This window comes from Dysidea avara, chromosome 7, assembly GCF_963678975.1.
Source record: "Dysidea avara chromosome 7, odDysAvar1.4, whole genome shotgun sequence".
In the NCBI taxonomy this organism is placed as follows: domain Eukaryota; kingdom Metazoa; phylum Porifera; class Demospongiae; order Dictyoceratida; family Dysideidae; genus Dysidea; species Dysidea avara.
Window position 1 is genome coordinate 36,610,585 of NC_089278.1, and position 18,761 is coordinate 36,629,345.

The 18,761-nt window shown below is 38.2% G+C and overlaps 2 protein-coding genes across 8 annotated transcripts in view; both read right to left on the reverse strand.

Annotated features, from left to right (window-relative positions):
- Positions 1–6,670: 6,670 nt before the first annotated feature.
- LOC136262570 (GRIP and coiled-coil domain-containing protein 1-like) lies at positions 6,671–12,613 on the reverse strand. 2 transcript variants are annotated; one of them, XM_066056903.1, is made up of 8 exons: positions 12,473–12,613; positions 11,883–12,114; positions 10,841–10,917; positions 10,706–10,740; positions 10,152–10,279; positions 7,029–7,094; positions 6,845–6,971; positions 6,671–6,798 (listed from the first exon to the last, which is right to left on the reverse strand). In XM_066056903.1, exons 4-8 carry the CDS (start codon positions 10,733–10,735, stop codon positions 6,751–6,753), a joined length of 399 nt encoding a protein of 132 aa, XP_065912975.1. In that variant the 5' UTR covers positions 10,736–10,740; positions 10,841–10,917; positions 11,883–12,114; positions 12,473–12,613; the 3' UTR covers positions 6,671–6,750. The 2 variants fall into 2 exon arrangements, with proteins under 2 accessions (XP_065912975.1, XP_065912974.1); XM_066056902.1 differs by having other exon boundaries at positions 11,831–12,114.
- Positions 12,614–15,952: 3,339 nt separating this feature from the next.
- Positions 15,953–18,761, reverse strand: part of LOC136262568 (GRIP and coiled-coil domain-containing protein 1-like) — a 38,127-nt gene continuing 35,318 nt past the window's right edge. For all 6 annotated transcript variants that reach the window (XM_066056893.1, XM_066056894.1, XM_066056897.1 and 3 more), the window contains one exon: positions 15,953–16,134. The gene's annotated coding sequence lies outside the window, so the exon portion shown is untranslated. The remainder of the gene's footprint in view (positions 16,135–18,761) is intronic.

Below are 18,761 nucleotides of genomic sequence, written 5' to 3' on the forward strand. Positions count from 1 at the left end.
ATCGATCATAGACAATAGACTATGCATCGATCAATCAGCTTAGGATGAAGAGGACCTGAGCATATAGTCTGGCCAATCTTAGCTACGTGAGTGTGTAATTGTTTGCAGTGCATGACTGAATTGTTGTCTAAACAATTTTAGTATCATTGGTTGTTGCAGCAAGGCTGTGAACACTGGTAGACCCTCAGCCCATACTACATGAACATGAAATATGATTCTATAAAGTCAATGCTAGGAGCGGATCTAGGATTTCCCAAGAGGGGGCTAAAAATGTGGCAACTGGATATACGGTACTGGTTGATACAACTAGTAGTGCAGTTTGTGTTGTACTGTAACATTGTTTTATTTTTATAGCTTCCTTGCCATGTCTGCAATTGTATGTGTTTTGACATCTCAATGATGGTTTACTCTCTCTGAGAAGCACACTCAGTATGAGGAGCATGCTTTATCTGAGGGGTCTGGGGGCATGCCATCACAGAAAAATTTAACTTTCTGAGATCAAATATAATTGTGTTGTTTGAATCTCATTGAATAAACATTGCAAGCCACTTTAACTTTGGTAACTAGCTTTCATATAAAGACACACCATAGATGATGCAGTATGGTTTGAGTTCAAGATGAAGATCAAGGCGTCTAGCAGTTGGTCTTTGTTCTTTATAATTTAAAGAATTTTAATGATGGATGTTCTATTAGAATAGTTGACTGTCTATTAGAGTTTTATCAACTTTTTGCAGTTTTCTCCTCAAATACAAAATAATTTGATTCCCTTTTGTTGATTCCTAGAAGGGATTAGCTCTTCTCTTCTCACTCTTTTCATTGCCCATGTATATGCTTTAGAGACAACTACTGTAGCTTCTACTATCTTTCTAGTTATATAGCATATAAGTAAAATTTGGAGGGGGTGTTTCAGCCCCCATGTACCCCCTAAATCTTCTCTTGATGTAATGCCTTTAGCTAGCAACATACTGTACAAACATGTTAGGGTCTGGTGTAGCTCCATGTTTGTGTTGATTTAGTTATGGATGACTTTTTAATTAGGGATAGGAAATGCAATAATGTGATGTCACAGTTTCCATTGGAAGTCTGCATAGCTAACCACTCACAAGCTGAGTCCATTGTTATGCACTACAGAGTCACAGAATTGACTGGTATTAGTTGAGTGCTTGCTGTTAGTATTAAAACAAGTGTTAGTCACTACCATCAGTTTAGTGGCAGTGCTTGATCTAATGTGATCAAGGGTTTATCAAGTGATCAAGTACTGTTAAAATTGGTGATTAAACAATATTTAAGAACTTTTCTAGGAATTATAGTTAAACTAGCATTGGTACCTGCCCTATGTGCAGGACCATCTCCACATTAAACATTTTAATGCCACGAAGAGAGACTAAGCATTAAACACCAGCACTGCTAATGTAGCTATGTAGGGTACACGGTGATGTCATATTTTTTAAAGAGCATGAGGTTTTCTTATGTCATTAATGATGCAAAACACTAAAGTTTATTGTTTGTGGTTTTGACAGGAATGTAGTTTAATTATTCAGTGCATCTTCCCTACCAGTGACTTCAACGTGCTGTATAGAACAAACGAAACCTTTGCTGCTTTACATGAGAACTAATGCAACAATAATTAATATATTGGGAACCAAGCATAAATATTAGTGTCCTATATTTGCTGTGTAGCATGTATGTCGATAGTGCTTTAAAGTACATGATCCTTATGCAGTACATAATAATTTATAGTGAAGCATGCATGCATGCAAGGCTAGCTAATTAGTTAAACTGCATGCGAGCTAAGGCAATTGTATACAGTATACCCTACATTACATACAGGTTGTGTACACGCGGTACAGTTTCAGTTTCTACATTTTGATGTTTACCTTACCGACTGTCACAAAGAGAAATGAACTTGAGCATAATTTAAAGTCAACACAATTTGCAGTTATAGTTACTGCATGGCAAGCAAAAGTTCAGAACTTGTCCTATGCACTTTCAGTTCTGATGTTGCAGTGACACATATACCTCTTGCCATACAAAAACCCAGTTTTGAAACACCTGTAGTGTAATTGACCAATAAGGTAATGTATGAATCTTTAGAGTGAAAGCATGTAAGCAGGATAGTGAAACAGTTGTGCCAGGTCAGATGCAATTCCTCGGTGTAAACTATGGATCTGCATGGTTCCAGTATTATCATTTTTCAGATGCACAGTAGTATTTGTTCAATCATGCAAGCTGCCTATTACTACAGCAGTATTGAGGTAAGTCTGAACAAACAGTTTTTCATGTCAGTGCACACCTATGTGCTTAAAACAAAGATGTAGATATTCTGGATACTGGTGAAAGAAGCTTTTACCTACGCTAATACAACACACTGGACCAACACACAGATGGACAAATATGTTGGCAATTTGTCTGCCCTATCCCAAAAGTGCTATAAGAGTCCCTATTATGTGAGGTAATTCAGTGCCAGTGCTGAAAAACTGATCATAAGAGTTTGTAGATGAAGACTTGCATGGAACAGATAGAGCAAAAAGGTGTATCAAAAAGGTCCCAAAAGTGAAAAAAAAAGTTATGACCTAGGCGGGGATTGGACCCTGGCTGGTTATAATAACTTGTGGTTAAGGGAGGTGCACAAATCGCCACAGTTGTTTATCAGTGGTTTTGACAGGAATGTAGCTCAACTTTTCAGTGATCCTTCCCTACACCAGTGCCTTCATCGCCCTATAAAGAGCGAACAAAAGCACGTATTGATTTGCTACAACAACACTCGAGTTGCCAGATGATGGGCGTTTAATTTCGCTAAAGTCCCGCCTCGATACGTACTTTGCATGCCAAGATATGATGAGCTAAAAGTCGTGTTTTAAAAAGGTACCTGCCCTATGTGCAGGACCATCTCCACATTAAACATTTTAATGCCACGAAGAGGGACTAAGCATTAAACACCAGCACTGCTAATGTAGCTATGTAGGGTACATGGTGATGTCACATTTTTTAAAGAGCATGAGGTTTTCTTATGTCATTAATGATGCAAAACACTAAAGTTTATTGTTTGTGGTTTTGACAGGAATGTAGTTTTATTATTCAGTGCATCTTCCCTACCAGTGACTTCAACGTGCTGTATAGAACAAACGGAACCTTTTCTGCTTTACATGAGAACTAATGCAACAATAATTAATATATTGGGAACCAAGCATAAATATTAGTGTCCTATAAATATTAGTGTCCTAGTAACAGAGTAATCAATGACTGGAATTCATTACCCCAATCTATTGTTGATTCTCCCTCTGTCAATGATTTTAAAACACTGCTGGACAGACACTATAGTAATTGCTTATTTGATTTTGTATAGTAATTAGAATAGCTAAGTACATAATAATTATTAATTTTGTTTATGGATGTACAGGCATAAGCCTTTATCCTTAAAATACAAATACAAAAATATTTGCTGTGTAGCATGTATGTCGATAGTGCTTTAAAGTACATGATCCTTATGCAGTACATAATAATTTATAGTGAAGCATGCATGCAAGGCTAGCTAATTAGTTAAACTGCATGCGAGCTAAGGCAATTGTATACAGTATACCCTACATTACATACAGGTTGTATACACACGGTACAGTTTCAGTTTCTACATTTTGATGTTTACCTTACCGACTGTCACAAAGAGAAATGAACTTGAGCATAATTTAAAGTCAACACAATTCGCAGTTATAGTTACTGCATGGCAAGCAAAAGTTCAGAACTTGTCTTATGCACTTTCAGTTCTGATGTTGCAGTGACACATATACCTCTTTCCATACAAAAACCCAGTTTTGAAACACCTGTAGTGTAATTGACCAATAAGGTAATGTATGAATCTTTAGAGTGAAAGCATGTAAGCAGGATAGTGAAACAGTTGTGCCAGGTCAGATGCAATTCCTCGGTGTAAACTATGGATCTGCATGGTTCCAGTATTATCATTTTTCAGATGCACAGTAGTATTTGTTCAATCATGCAAGCTGCCTATTACTACAGCAGTATTGAGGTAAGTCTGAACAAACAGTTTTTCATGTCAGTGCACACCTATGTGCTTAAAACAAAGATGTAGATATTCTGGATACTGGTGAAAGAAGCTTTTACCTACGCTAATACAACACACTGGACCAACACACAGATGGACAAATATGTTGGCAATTTGTCTGCCCTATCCCAAAAGTGCTATAAGAGTCCCTATTATGTGAGGTAATTCAGTGCCAGTGCTGAAAAACTGATCATAAGAGTTTGTAGATGAAGACTTGCATGGAACAGATAGAGCAAAAAGGTGCATCAAAAAGGTTCCAAAAGTGAAAAAAAAGTTATGACCTAGGCGGGGATTGAACCCTGGCCGGTTATAATAACTTGGGGTTAAGGGAGGTGCACAAATCGCCACAGTTGTTTATCAGTGGTTTTGACAGGAATGTAGCTCAACTTTTCAGTGATCCTTCCCTACACCAGTGCCTTCATCGCCCTATAAAGAGCGAACAAAAGCACGTATTGATTTGCTACAACAACACTCGAGTTGCCAGATGATGGGCGTTTAATTTCGCTGAAGTCCCGCCTCGATACGTGCTTTGCATGCCAAGATATGATGAGCTAAAAGCCGTGTTTTAAAAAGGTGTTCACAAAAAGGTACTAAGTAGAAAGAAAAAAATCTGTCAACACGTGGATTTAAACCCACGACCTCTTGCACGCTAGTCAGGCGTTCTACCACTTGAACAGTATGTGCTGTGGTTTTCAAAGGAATGTTGCTCAAGTTTTCTCTACACCTTGGCCTTCTACGCGCTGTAGAGACCGAACGGAAGCACGCGTAAACTCGTGATAACAATCTTAGAGTAGGCGGATGATGAGCGCTTCATTATCAGCACAGACTATGTCGATTCGCGCCAAGTCTGGTGAGTAAGCAGCGTGACCGTCAGACAGACAGACAGACATTTTCAGCTTTATATATATAGATAGATATCAAGGAATCAAAATTTTGACTGAGCTGTAGCAATCAAGTATTATTTTGATTCTGATCATAATCACTACCATATTATGTCTTAGTGACTATACTCTGTAAAAACTGAAGAGTTCACAGGACACTAAAATGTCCCAATATGGACCATATTAGGACATTTTGGTGTGCAGGGGGTCAAGCAGGACTTCAGTTTTTACAGGTATGTATTGGGGCATTTTAGTGTCCAGTGAACACTTCAGTTTTAACATTGCATGTATTATGTCACTAGTATCCTTGTTACATCTGTTGTACTTGTTTTATATAAACAAATTGTAACAACAAAGTTTCATGACCAGTGATTATGAAACTTCACTCAAGCAAATATTATGAGAAAAACGGCACAAAATGCTCATAACTCTCTTCACACTTGAGATTACAAAATGTTTGATAACACTGTGACCAACCTCCATTGTGTTAAGAGGTTACTAGAGCAAACAATTCTTGTGTGGCTGATTACTCAAAGTACACCACAAGTGATCACATGACCACAAGAGTTGTTTACAGGATGTGTTGTGTGGTGTATGGTTATTGTAGGATAGTTCCAGTTCTGGTAAATAACACCACTTGCCTTTAGGCTGATCAGATCATTAATAATCTGTTGTTGTACTCTATCCTATACATGGGGAGATGTTGTTAGAGAATGACAATACCTGGCTAAGCTGGTCACCTTCACATCAAAATTTCTTCACTTCCAACACACAGGTGGTTACATTAGACAGGTGGACTATTAGCTCACATTTCTTACTTGAGGGAAAATTACCCAGTTAGGAGAAATGGCCACTAAGACAGGTTCTACTGTACTATTGGCAATTGTTCTGTATACCATAGACCATGTGTGATCTAGGGTGGGCACTCTATAATGTGAACAATAAGACAGTATTTCAAGATGCTCTATACTAGGAAAATTATTAAATTGCGAAGAAATCATACTGGAAGATACAGTATAACACAAGTTACTAGCTAATAGTCAGTGTTGGGCAAGTTACTTGGTAAAATAACTAGTTACATATTACTTGCAACTGAACTATTTAGTTACAGTTACATATTACCCATAAAATAAAGTAACTATAATAATATTACATATTATATTACTTTGTGTCCACAGCCTTAAGCTGTCACGTGTGAAACTACCGCCTTATCACGTGACATGATTACGTTGTTGGATAATGTGCAAATCTTGGTTATAAGTAAGAAGCTGGTGAATAAGCTTCATTCAGTAGGTTTCATTACTTCATTGTGGCTAGGGGTTACTCAGTGGATTACTAATGAGATTAGTAACTTCGTTACTTGTAGTAATAATATTACGTAATATTAGATTCGTAACTATATTACTTAGGTAACACGTTACATTTGTAAGTAAAGTAACTTGAGTTATATTACCCGTTTTTATAGCGTATTTCGTTATATTACTTAGTTATCACAAAAGTAATAATATTATGTAACGCGTTACTCCCAACACTGCTAATAGTATACAACACACTTAGGGATGGTAATTTTAGCTATAGAATGCTCAATGCTTTTTGCCCTCAAAAACATCACGAAATCCAACGTTGTAGCAACTTTATGCAAGCCACACCTTAGGCCACACATGATCTATAAGAACACCTATCAGTGTCACTATGGTGTGTGTTGTACATGTGATGTGTGTGAAATATGAAGTGTGGAGGAATAACACCCTGTACATATCCATTATAATTCCAATAGAAATTAATACAATGATATAGAGTGAGGAGAGTGTGTCATGTAGTACCCCACCAACTAGATTGGTTCTGTTTGATTAACTGGACCTGTAGTGGGTAGGAGCTCACATGACATCACATGATCATCACTGACCTCATGTGGACTGAAGTGTAACACGGTTGCTATGGCATTGATCATGTGATCCTTGCCAACATTGGCACTACACATATAATGCAAAATTATATTTTTCAGATACTCCAGGTTAGCTGTCTCCCGTGATCTGTTCACAGTAAAGGTACATTATGTGTATAACACATGTAACATAGATAATAGCTACCTGCTTCTTTCTAGTCTTCTGATCTCTTCCTTCAACACAGTGGACTGTTCTATTAACTTCTCTTCCCTGCATAGATAGTAACACTAATGTCATGTACAGCAGATCCTCGGTTATCTGAACCCAAATGTGCCTCAGGCAATGGTAAAAGTGTTCAGATAAGTGAATTGTTTGAATAACTAAAGCCCGTACTTTTATATACAGAGCACTGTTGAAATACAGTAGATCCTCGGTTATCCGACCCTTGTTTATATGAAATTGGAAATGACTGTGCTATTAGGAACATACAGTATGATAGTACTGTATAGTAGGGACCACAAAGGTTTGTGACATGACAAAACATCACCAAAACCAGCCTCACTTTTCCTGATGACAATGAGGCAGTATTGGATAGGTAAAACTAAACCCAAACAAGCCTTATTGACCTGAAACACTTTCAACAAGTTGTTAAAATAATTCATTAAACATAAGTTTCTGACTGACAGACAAGCGTAACTCCATAACAGCTAAGGCTATGGGCTTGACTTTTTCACTGTTCAACGTCGCTTCAGCCGGATACAGTACATGCCTTTTGGCATACTGCAGTATGTACAATACATTCTTCATGGACTTACCAGTGTCCTCATTTGTGTCCCATTTATCTTTGCTAACAGCGAAAGGTGTTGGTTTGATGGTAGCATGTGACAGCTTCCCTTTGTAACAGAATTTGTCCGTATTTTTCATAGTGGCTACTTTGATTGCAGAGATGCTTTTCAAACAGTTCTTGATTCGTAGTGCTGTGTAACCAGTTGAACATAGTTGGCAACGAAGTGTAATGGATGCTTCACTTTTCAGATGATAATTGATAGCTGGGGTGTGCAGTGCCGTTTCTTTCTTTTGATGCAGTATGCATGGGTTCACCAGTCATGATAATTTTATTTTACGGAAAAGTAGTTACAAACAAGTTGGCAAACAAGTACACAAAAAATTTGAAATTTTTAACTAGAGTAAGGGACCATAGCACATCGATAAAAAGTACTGAAACAAACTGGAGTAGTGCACGATATTAAATCACAGCAAAACAATAAAAAGTGTTACTGTGGAACCTCTCTTATCTGACCCCTATTATCAGGACACCTCCATTGTCTGGACAGCCTAAATTAGTCAAGTGGCTCGTAGTTTATTGACCATAATGAGATGAAAGTACAAGGAGGGAGCCTGAAGGTTACTGTTTACCCGTTTGGTGGGTAGGTAAAAACAGTGGACCGGGGACCAGGGACCAGGGGACCCACGGAAATCCAACTTTTCTTGGAACTTTTTACACTTCACAGTATTCTACACTTGTACTAGGTACCTCTGCAAGCAGTCTTGCATGGCCAATCCACTTTTCCCCCCTCACGGCGTCTCGCATGATGTTTACACCAATTAGAAATTATAAGCGCCTCTGAAAAGTGTCTGAAGCTAACTGCATTAATTACAGGTCACTCGCTATTTTCCCAGAGTATTTGTTTGCACAATGTTTCTAAACTTTAGTAGTTAGGTGACATAATAGACTAGCATGCTCACTGTGCACAAGACGAATAATTACCAGCTAAGCCAAGCTAAGCAAGTTCCAGCAGCTCTTCATACGTCATGATGCATTTGCACAATGCTCCTAAACTATTCTAGTAGCTAGGTGGCATAATGCTTACTGTGCAGCAGGCAGTGGCCTATAAATGCGGTCAGCTTCAGACACTTTTTAGAGGCGCTTATAATATCTAATTGGTGTAAATATCATGCGAGACGCCGTGAGGGGAGCAGGGGTTAATCTAGGCGGGGAGGGGGGGGGAGGCACAGGCCCCCCTGGGTTAGCTATTTCCCCCCCTAGGTTTATACCTAAAGCCTTGAGAAATGGAAAGGTTTAATTGATCCCAAAGTTGTATAATCCAATGGTCAATATTCAATGGCATCACAGTAAAATTTCACCAAATTGAGTATATTTACACCTAAATTTTCAAAATTTTCCTAGGTAAGAAATCTTCACAGGAGCCTAAACTATACCATTTAGAGTACAGAATTGTAATCTTCAGGTTGTTAGCATCACGATGGTATATAGTTTGAGAAGATTCGCTGTGTTGTGAAGCGGAAAGAAGCGACTTTAGCATGGCAGAAGACTCTAGTGACTTTATTTTCAGCATCTAGAAAGTCTACTTAGTGATTTGTTACTACGTTTCTGCAAGACTGGGAACAATGCTATGCAAAATTTTATCGCAGAAATAGGCGATCTTTCATCACTGTGATTCTATCAATACTAGGCGATTATTTCACCCATTACAGTAGGTTTAGTGGCCATGTTTTGCTGCCTGACGATTCTCTATATTTACAAGAGTAAAAATACCTCGCTTAGGAAAGATGCAGCCTTTAAACCTTAACCATTTGACACAAGATCGCTGATTTCTTGATCACAACACAGTGTATCTTTCCAATTTTCACGTCATTGTTGTAGTATAGTAGCTACTATAAAAGTACATTCTTATAATAAGAATAAACGGTATGGTTTAGGCTCCCGTGAAGTGCAGAGGAGGTTGGTCACACATCATAGCCCTATGATGTATTGATGCGTGTTATTGCACAACCAAAAATGGCATTTGAAATAGGTGTTGGCATTTTCTTCCCTTTACATCACATCCACGTGAAGTATTCATGATGTATACTTTGTTTCTTGGCTAAGAAAGCCACACAGCATGCTTCGTGGCTGAACGAAGGGCACTGGGAGCCATAATTTATCGATACTAATTCGTGCATTAGAATACTTGATATTGATACTGAGGTGTTGGGGTTGAATGGGTTGAACTTTTCTTTGAGATCAAGAGATGTTTTAAGACGTGTGACCAACCTCCTCTGCGTGAAGTGTAAAGATCTTAGTCCCATAGGTTTCAATACATTTTAAGGTCTCCCAAAGGACACCGGATGTTGTGCAACGTGTAATAAATTAGTATTCATTACCATACTGTGAATACTTTAGCTTGCGTGGAAATGAACTATTTAGAGGGTCAGACAGCTGAGGGTTTACTGTCACACACACACACACACAACACACACAGCTAGCCACACCCACAACACACACACAGCTAGCCACACCCACAACACACACAGCTAGCCACACACCTTTCATGGTAGTCACTAATAGTTTCTTCTAGTTCAATACATTTCCTTCTAGCCAATGAAATCTCAGCATCCCTCCTAGCTTGTTCCTGTATGAAGTGTAGTAGTTTCACCTCCTCATCAGCCACTGGCTGTAGTGATAGAATAGTACAATGTACCAATACAGTGTGGTCCCTTTATTATACTGGGGATCATGTGTAGTGTATCATCAGAACATGTTCTTAGTTTGATGACAAACATATTCTGATAAATGAGCTCATTCATTAATAAAAAGAACTACATTAACTATACTAATAGAATACTCTAATGGCTGACATACAATCATTTTACATGTGTATAAATATTAACAAAAACTGTTTGGTATGATCAAGAACAAATGTCCCATACATTTAGTATTGGGTGAATCTAGGTAGGAGCAAATGTTGTTTAAATGATAGGATAGACTGAATGAACCATTGGAGACAGGACACTTGTTCACTTCATTGACTTTCATGAGAACACAAACAGACACTACACCATACACCTGTATAACACTTTATACAGTGTAGAGTACACACCTTGTTGAGGATTGCCTTCACTGCTGACATTGCCTCTATAATGAACAACAACTCATCTTAATGGTAACTACAGTATACAGTATACTCAGAATAGTTCACAGTAAGAACTTGTTCTTACATACACACACCACACACCTTTGATGTTCTTGATGGTAGTAATCTGTGTGAATGAGAACTAGCAGCTTCTTCATCTGATAATGCACTGTTGTCTCCTATAAGACAACAATATCATAACAAGTGTGTCAACAGTGTAGCCACACTAGTAAACAAGAACACCTCACTACACAGTAGTGACCATAACCAGTACTTCATGACCTCATTAGTAAGACCACCTCATTATAGTGACCATGTCAAGTAGGTCCCAAACATTGCTAAGGTGTACTTCATGACCTCATTAGTAAGACCATCTCATTATAGTGACCATGTCAAGTAGGTCCCAAACATAGCTAAGGTGTACTTCATGACCTCATTAATAAGACCACCTCATTATAGCGACCATGTCACTATAATGTAGCGACCATGTCACTTCATTATAGCGACCATGTTACTTCATTATAGCGACCATTAGGGCTGAGCGATACTGCCATTTTAGTATTACAGTCGATACTGAAGCCACTATTCACGATACTGAATAGTTCATGATACTTATGAATAAGTCAATCATAGCTGCTGCTGCTACATACTGTATTGCTCAGCATTCCTGCAGGAAGTCCTTATAGGTGATGGTAAACTAGCCACTATCATTCTTGTTTACAGTAACAGTTATTGTAACACATGCTTTGAGGTTATGTTGTGGTGTTCACACCTCTCTGCAGGGGAAACCAGGTGGGTGGACTTTATCACTTACAAGGATTCTTAGCCTAGTACTGCATAACAAATGGATTTTTAATGACAGTAATGTACAGGCATGGTATCACGATAGTTAATGTACAGGCATGGTATCACGATAGTTAATGTACAGGCATGGTATCACGATAGTTAATAACAAAATATCGCGATATTGATACTTTCAAAATATCTCGATATATCGCTAAAACGGTAGTATCGCTCAGCCCTAGCGACCATGTCACTTCATTATAGCGACCATGTCACTATACTATTACCACTAATGGAGCCATTACTCACAGTTCCACAGCTGGTCCTCATAACGAAGTTCTATAGTGACCAGTTCACACACCTGACTGATTATCATCTGATACAGGAGGTACTAGTACACTAGTGGATGGAGTGGAGACAATATTATTAAATGATGATCGACTGGTAGTGATCCTCTTGTTGACTGATATAGTAACTCGGCTGGATGACAACTCTAACTTTAGTCGGTTAATTTCTGTATCTTTGTCTTGTAGAAGTGTTGAAGTTCTCTCTCTCGTGGACTGTACTCTCAACTGTAACTCCGGAGACTTTTGCTGCACATTGTTATAAATGTGAGGTGAATGCTTTGTAATTGATCTACATCAGAAAATTTTGACAAAAGGAAAAGTAGACAAATTTGATGAACCAGTTAAATCCATCAACTTTTAGTTTGTCACTACCGCCCAAAGCACCTTTAAAAGTACAAGTTTAGATTGATCATTTCTTGACTTTTGTCAACATTTAATCCATGAAAACTGATGAAGTGTGATTCATCACCTTTTCCTTTTGTCAAAATTCCCTGTCGTATGGTACATAATTTACACACACGCATGCACGCGTGCATGCACCAACACGGCACTTGCACGCACGCACTAACACGGCACCCACACGCACACACATACACGCACGCACACATGCACACTTTGTAGCCATTTTCTGTTTGTCCAATTTTCTTCTGGTACTCCTCATGTTGGGACCTCATGTCCTCTCTCTCAGTTGTGACTCTTTTTCAAACTCTGCTCCATTTCATGTTCATGGTGTGCTTGTTGTTCAGCTAGTTGTTGTTTCAACTCAGCATTATCCTCAAATAACTCCTTTACCTCCTGATTAGTGCCCACCACCAATTCCTATAGTGAAAGGTTACACAGTAAGTTTATTAACACTGTATTTTATTGGTACCAAGTAATATGAGGTGGTAAACATGGTCACTATAATGAAGTGATATTAATGAGGTGACTGCTAAGTGAGACTGTTAGCTGGTAGGGGGATCCCCCAAAACATAATGGAATGCTGTCTTCAAAAATTATCGTAAAATATCTTACACAATGAAAAGTACGATATGGCTTCCCTGTGGTTGTGTTGACTAGCTACATACGTATCACCCTAAACACACATATTGTCCATAGTAATTGGATTGATTACAGAGACACTTCTCATAGTGTTCTTTGTATGTAATGCTGTGTAACAGGGAGAACATAGCTGAATACAAATCCACTTCACTTTTCAATAATTTGATTGTTGGGGCACACACATTCAAATGTCCATTAGTATATCTGCAGGTACAGACAATTAGTGCTCTGCGATATGCCGGTAAGACCGTTTATCATGATACACTGTAAATTATCATAACCGATTATCATACCGTGACATCTTCGATAACCGATATATCGAAATACCAGTATATTGATGAATACCAGTATACTTTTAACCCAGCTAGCCTTTGGTGTTCAATTACCCAATTTGTTGATGATTTAGCAGACACACCCTAAACAAAAACGTGAGGTTGTCACATTACAACACATACCTACTTGTACTGAACTATATATTTTTGGTTTTTTGGGATGCACACTGCTTCATACTAGGCCCAAGAAATGATGCAATATTTACAATAACAAGCTAACTATATATCGATATACCACAATATTTTCCTGTTACTAATACCGTTCATTCAAATTTCAATACCGCCGAGCACTACAGACAACCACTCTTGTTCACTATATTTAGCTATTCCCTTGTTTCACCACTTTCTAACTTTGATCCCTAATCTAACTTTAAAAAATAATTTCCTTCTACTTGTACAGTATAACAACTATGTACAAATACAACAGACACGTGTACATCATAGCCTTATAGTAAACAAACAATAACTAAGATTGTAACAAGACACTGGTGTATGTTAAAGGGGTGTGACTATTAGTAGAGCATTGTTCACCTTGTTATCTTTGTTCTTCAATACAGAATGTGCTCTAGTACGGAAACTGTCAAACTCTCTTTTCAAATCTGCCAAATGTTGTAGACATTCCTGATGAGGTATTAGTATCCTGAATTAGGAAATGGTCAGGATATCATCACCTACCTTTGGTGAAGGTATATCTGATAGTAGAGATGTATATTCTGCTACTGTCAAGTCTACAAGAAGATGTAGTCAGTGGTACAGGCAGATAATATAATATATACATGATACACACATACAGTGGAACCTTGGTAGTTATCCATACCACAGGGAACCACATGGTATTCACAAAGACTGGACAGTACATGGCTCTTTAGTTTGATGTAAAAAGTGATACAATGTCACGATATCGTAATAGAATAGTCAGCTACTGTACAGTGGAACCTCTCTTATCCAGGCGGTCTGGTACATACTACTGTCTGTATCTCAGAAATGTCCATAACTAAGAATAACATGCTATTATGCTAAAGTGACTAACTTAAATACAAGTGATGTTGTTATTGCTATCAGCTGGTGGTATTCAGTTTAGTGGACAGAGAGGAAGCATTCATGGTCACTCCTCTGGGCTGTAAAAATCCATTATCACCTAGCAACCAAGTGGTAGTTATTATTAGTAGAATAAACAAGCCACCAAACAGGTAAACAGCAACCTTTAGGCTCCCTCTTTGTGCTTTCCAACTAAACCAAACTTCATTATGGTCAATAAACTACAAACCACATGACCAATTTGGGCTGTCCAGACAATGGAGGTGCCCAGATAACAAAGGTCTGGATAATAGAGGTCCGGATTAGTGATTAGTGATGTACGATATGTGATATATATCGAAATATCATAATAAAATTTTTTATATCGTGATATGATATAGAATCTTTATATTGTGATATAAGCCTAGGTATAGATTTTAGCTACAATTAGAGAAAAATATACCGAAGATGTCTACTTTTTTTTGCTTGCAATGTTATATGCTAGTTATGTACTATGTTGTATTGTACTTCTAGTACAACTACAAGTGTTATCAGTATAAATACACTAGCTGAGTGATTAATTGTATATCGTGATATGTTGTGTGCAATAATCGTGATAAGAAAATATCCTATATCGCACACCACCAGTCCGGATAAGGGAGGTTCCACTGTAATAGGGTCCAGATACATAACAGTGTATCAGCTACAAAATAGCTTCGTTAATAGTGAACAATGTGTTTAATATTCAATGCAGCCATTATCCATTGTCATTCCAGTTATGGCAGTCAGGCAGTGTAAGATTTACACAGAAAGCTAAGTTTGAAACAAGACACTCACTAATAACCTAGGGAAACCTAAAATTCCTTAAATAACTACACAGTAAGGAGAAAAATTGATGTCAAGTGTGACTCAACTCACAGCCACCTGGAGGCTCACTAAACACCTCACTCAGTGGGTAAACATGAAGAGGCAACTGAAGACAGAACCATCATCCCTCCTATGGGTCTTATACAGTGTTAAAGGCACAAAGTTTAACATTAACAAGTACAACACTATATCATCACTGTACCTTCTATGTTATTTGGTAGAACGGTTTTATCCACAAGTTTGTTGGTGGCTATTTTAAGAATTTTCTGTGAAACAAATAGAGTAAATTGTGATTGTGGTATTGAGTTATTAGATCACCTTCAGTCTAGTGTTCCTCTCCTGTAGGTTAGTCAGTTTTTCATGATTCTCCACCCTATCAACTTCCTGCCTATAATTAGAATAATATGTGATGCCTGATGTACTACCAATATTGGTGAGCCTGCTAGTCATCAGTTATAAAAACAAAGTGGCCATTTTGCTCACTGTGCAGGCATTTTTAGGCTTGGTTATACTTAACCAATACTGCCAAGCTGTCGAAACAATGAGGCTGGTTTCTGGGTGACATTTTTTGGTCAGAAAAGTCCAACCTTTATGATCCCTAATATACAGTATTACCATACTCTATGATGAATATAGAAGTGTTCTGGATTATCATAGTTTAATGACATGTCATACACATATAATCACATGATCATCTCTTTACCTTTCCACATGTGCCTTAGTCAATGTGGTGTTCTCTTGATCCAACTGAGACACACTCTCTCCTTTAATTTCCTTCAATACATTACACCACATTAACTTCATTATGTCACTTGTGATGTGCTCACTGTATTGTGGTCTTGTCTTGGTCATGTTGACGTTCATATTCACCAATCTTATTTGAGAGACTGGACACCTTGTTTTCTAGACTGATAACAAGTTGTTCTTCCCTTAATGCTTGTTGTTGCAGTCTATCCTCCACCTCTGACACTCTGGACTGTTCCCTAGCCATCACATGAAGGTGTTCCTCCTACAAGTGACAAAAGGATAATAATAATGGTGTATGGATGTAGTGTATCACTCCCTGTGTATGTAGTGAGTGTATGAGTGTGTGTAGTGTGTGTGTGTGTGTGTGTGTGTGTGTGTGTGTGTGTGTGTGTGTGTGTGTGTGTGTGTGTGTGTGTGTGTGTGTGTGTGTGCAGTGAGTGCGTGCATGTAGTGTGTGTGTGTGTGCATGTAGTGTGTGTGTGTGTGCGCGCGCGCGCGTGTGTGTAGTGTGTACGTGTGAGTGTGTGCTGCTGTTTGTTATGCCCCAGGGTTTGCAAAAGTACAGGTAGCTATGTTTCCCACTGCAGCTGAGTGACTGTTCTATTAGAGTAGTCAATACTATCAGTCCAGAAATCCCCCAGGATATTCCCCTGAATGCGTCACACCTTCATCTGTTCCATTCCTGCTGTAGTGTGGCTAATAATGGTGGAGGTTGAGTACCCGAGTGATTTGCCTGATATGTACACCCAAGCTCAAGGGCCGTTAGGCCCGAGAGCGTGGGTGTACATATCAGGCAAATCACGAGGGCACGTGATACAACTGATATGTACCATGCACCCTGCAGGCGATTTATTGCCCAAGCCAATACAAGACGACGACTACTGAATTCATTATGTAGACCAACTTGTGAAATTCGATTATGGGACAGCAACAACTAACGTTGTGACTATGTTTGTTAATATAAACGGGCAAATCCTACAGATATCACGGAAACACTCAATTTAGCGATTTTACAAGTGATTCAAAGTTGCTACATCACTTAAACACTGTTTACACAGTTTTCTAAACATCTAGAGGGGTAAGCTTCGCTGTGGAGTGGTTACCTCGTGATATACAAAAAGTGGGTGTGGTACATAATCAAACACGCGGACAAGCGCTTGTAAATTACCCATGACACTAGTTCTCACCTTGAACTTTTGTTTGTCAACTCATAGGGTGGTGAGGGAGTCGAATCGCCTCCGTCTGAGTGCTGTAGGATGGAAAATTGGCCTCATGGTTTTCATCACGTGAGCAATAATAAACTCCCACAATCGAATGCTGCCAGGATTCTTATAAAAACAAACTAACGTTACCCCAGATATCAAGGCCATGGTTTAACTAAAATAAACCATGGCCAGCCATGGTTTAACTTAAATGTACCATGGCAAGCCAGGGTTTATGAGATACGTACCCTGAAATTTTCCTTTGAAGTTAGGTGGTTTCATGGTACATTACAATTAAGGACACCTCAAGTCACAAGGATGTCAACAGTGCACTGATCTACAAGATGTTTCAGCTGGTTCACCTGTGGGTTACATCTTAGCCCATGCACTAGTGTTTACCTAGTCTAACTAAATTGGTTGATACTTAATATGCCACTCCTACCCCAACAGAACAAAAGGTAAAAAAAATGAAGGTCCCAAAGTGTGCATTATTTAGAACTTAAGCTTCAGATAAACAATTACTGCAAACAATTCACATATAACATGTACAGGATGTATACCAGAACACACAGCCACATACAACAAGAGCTTAAAGAGATCAAAGTTTTCACTCCCATGTCTACAACTCAGTGACTATTCTATTAGAGTAATCCCATATAGTCTGACTGTTGTAAGAGAGTAATCATCACCTTGTACATTACTACCATTAGCAGTTTGAAACACTTTCAACAAGTAGCAAACATCAGCACATTCTAGTTCAGTATTCCTACAAATGGTTATCATATACTATGAGCAGGGGTATAGCCAGACTTTTGATGATGTCACAATCTATAGTATGTACTAGTGCTGAAACAATTATTCGGTTATTTGACTATTCAGTCGGCATCACACTATTTGATTCGTTAACACACTATTCGAGTAATCGTTAGCACTTTGTACACTGCATTCAGATGGAAAAGCCACCCTTGAAACTTAAGATTGTGAATGAAATGATGTAAAAATTCTATTTTATAAATAGTTAAGGCTTAGCCTTGCTCCCTAACAATAAGGTCTCAGTACTTATTCAGTAGAAGAAGTTTATACAATAATCGAATATTCGGTCGTTTTGTTCACAACTATTCGAATAATAAAAATTACTATTCATTTCAGCACTAGTATGTACAAGTTGAGTTGGATCCTGAAAAACAGCTAAAAATTAAAAGTGAATTTTTCTCATAAGAGTAAACATTTCAGCCAACCAGATGATTAATGGCTTAATGGTAATAGCAAATTTGCCAACAACAGACACGTGTGGTTTGGTTCCATTAAAAATTCGGGAAAGGATACTGCACCTTTATGGCTTCCCATAGGAAATGTATGGTGAAAATTTTAAATATTATGGCAGACATTTAAGGTTTTTAGTGGGTCAAGCAGTACTACAAATGAGCCAAATTTCAAGGTCATGTGTAACTGCATTATCCATGAGTTATTAAATGTTCTTGAAGATCCAGCTCAATGCGTACATACTATAGCTACATAACAATATAGTTAGCTATAGGGAATACCTTGGTAACCTAGGGGGACTGGAGCTATGTCCACCCCCCTAGACCCTCTGTGATTGAATAATACAGAGTGATTTCAGCAGGTTAATTATCACAGCACAATTTAATTTACAATTTATTTGACTGGTAACTGTTTTATTAGGGTA

Excerpts from the sequence above, each read along its gene's own strand:
- LOC136262570 (XM_066056903.1), bottom strand. The coding sequence starts at position 10,735 with ATGTCAGCAGTGAAGGCAATCCTCAACAAG. Across the intron at positions 10,280-10,705 it reads TGAAGGCAATCCTCAACAAG|CCAGTGGCTGATGAGGAGGT; the intron begins GTGTGTACTCTA and ends CTATCACTACAG. Across the intron at positions 6,972-7,028 it reads AGAAGACTAGAAAGAAGCAG|ATCACGGGAGACAGCTAACC; the intron begins GTAGCTATTATC and ends TACTGTGAACAG.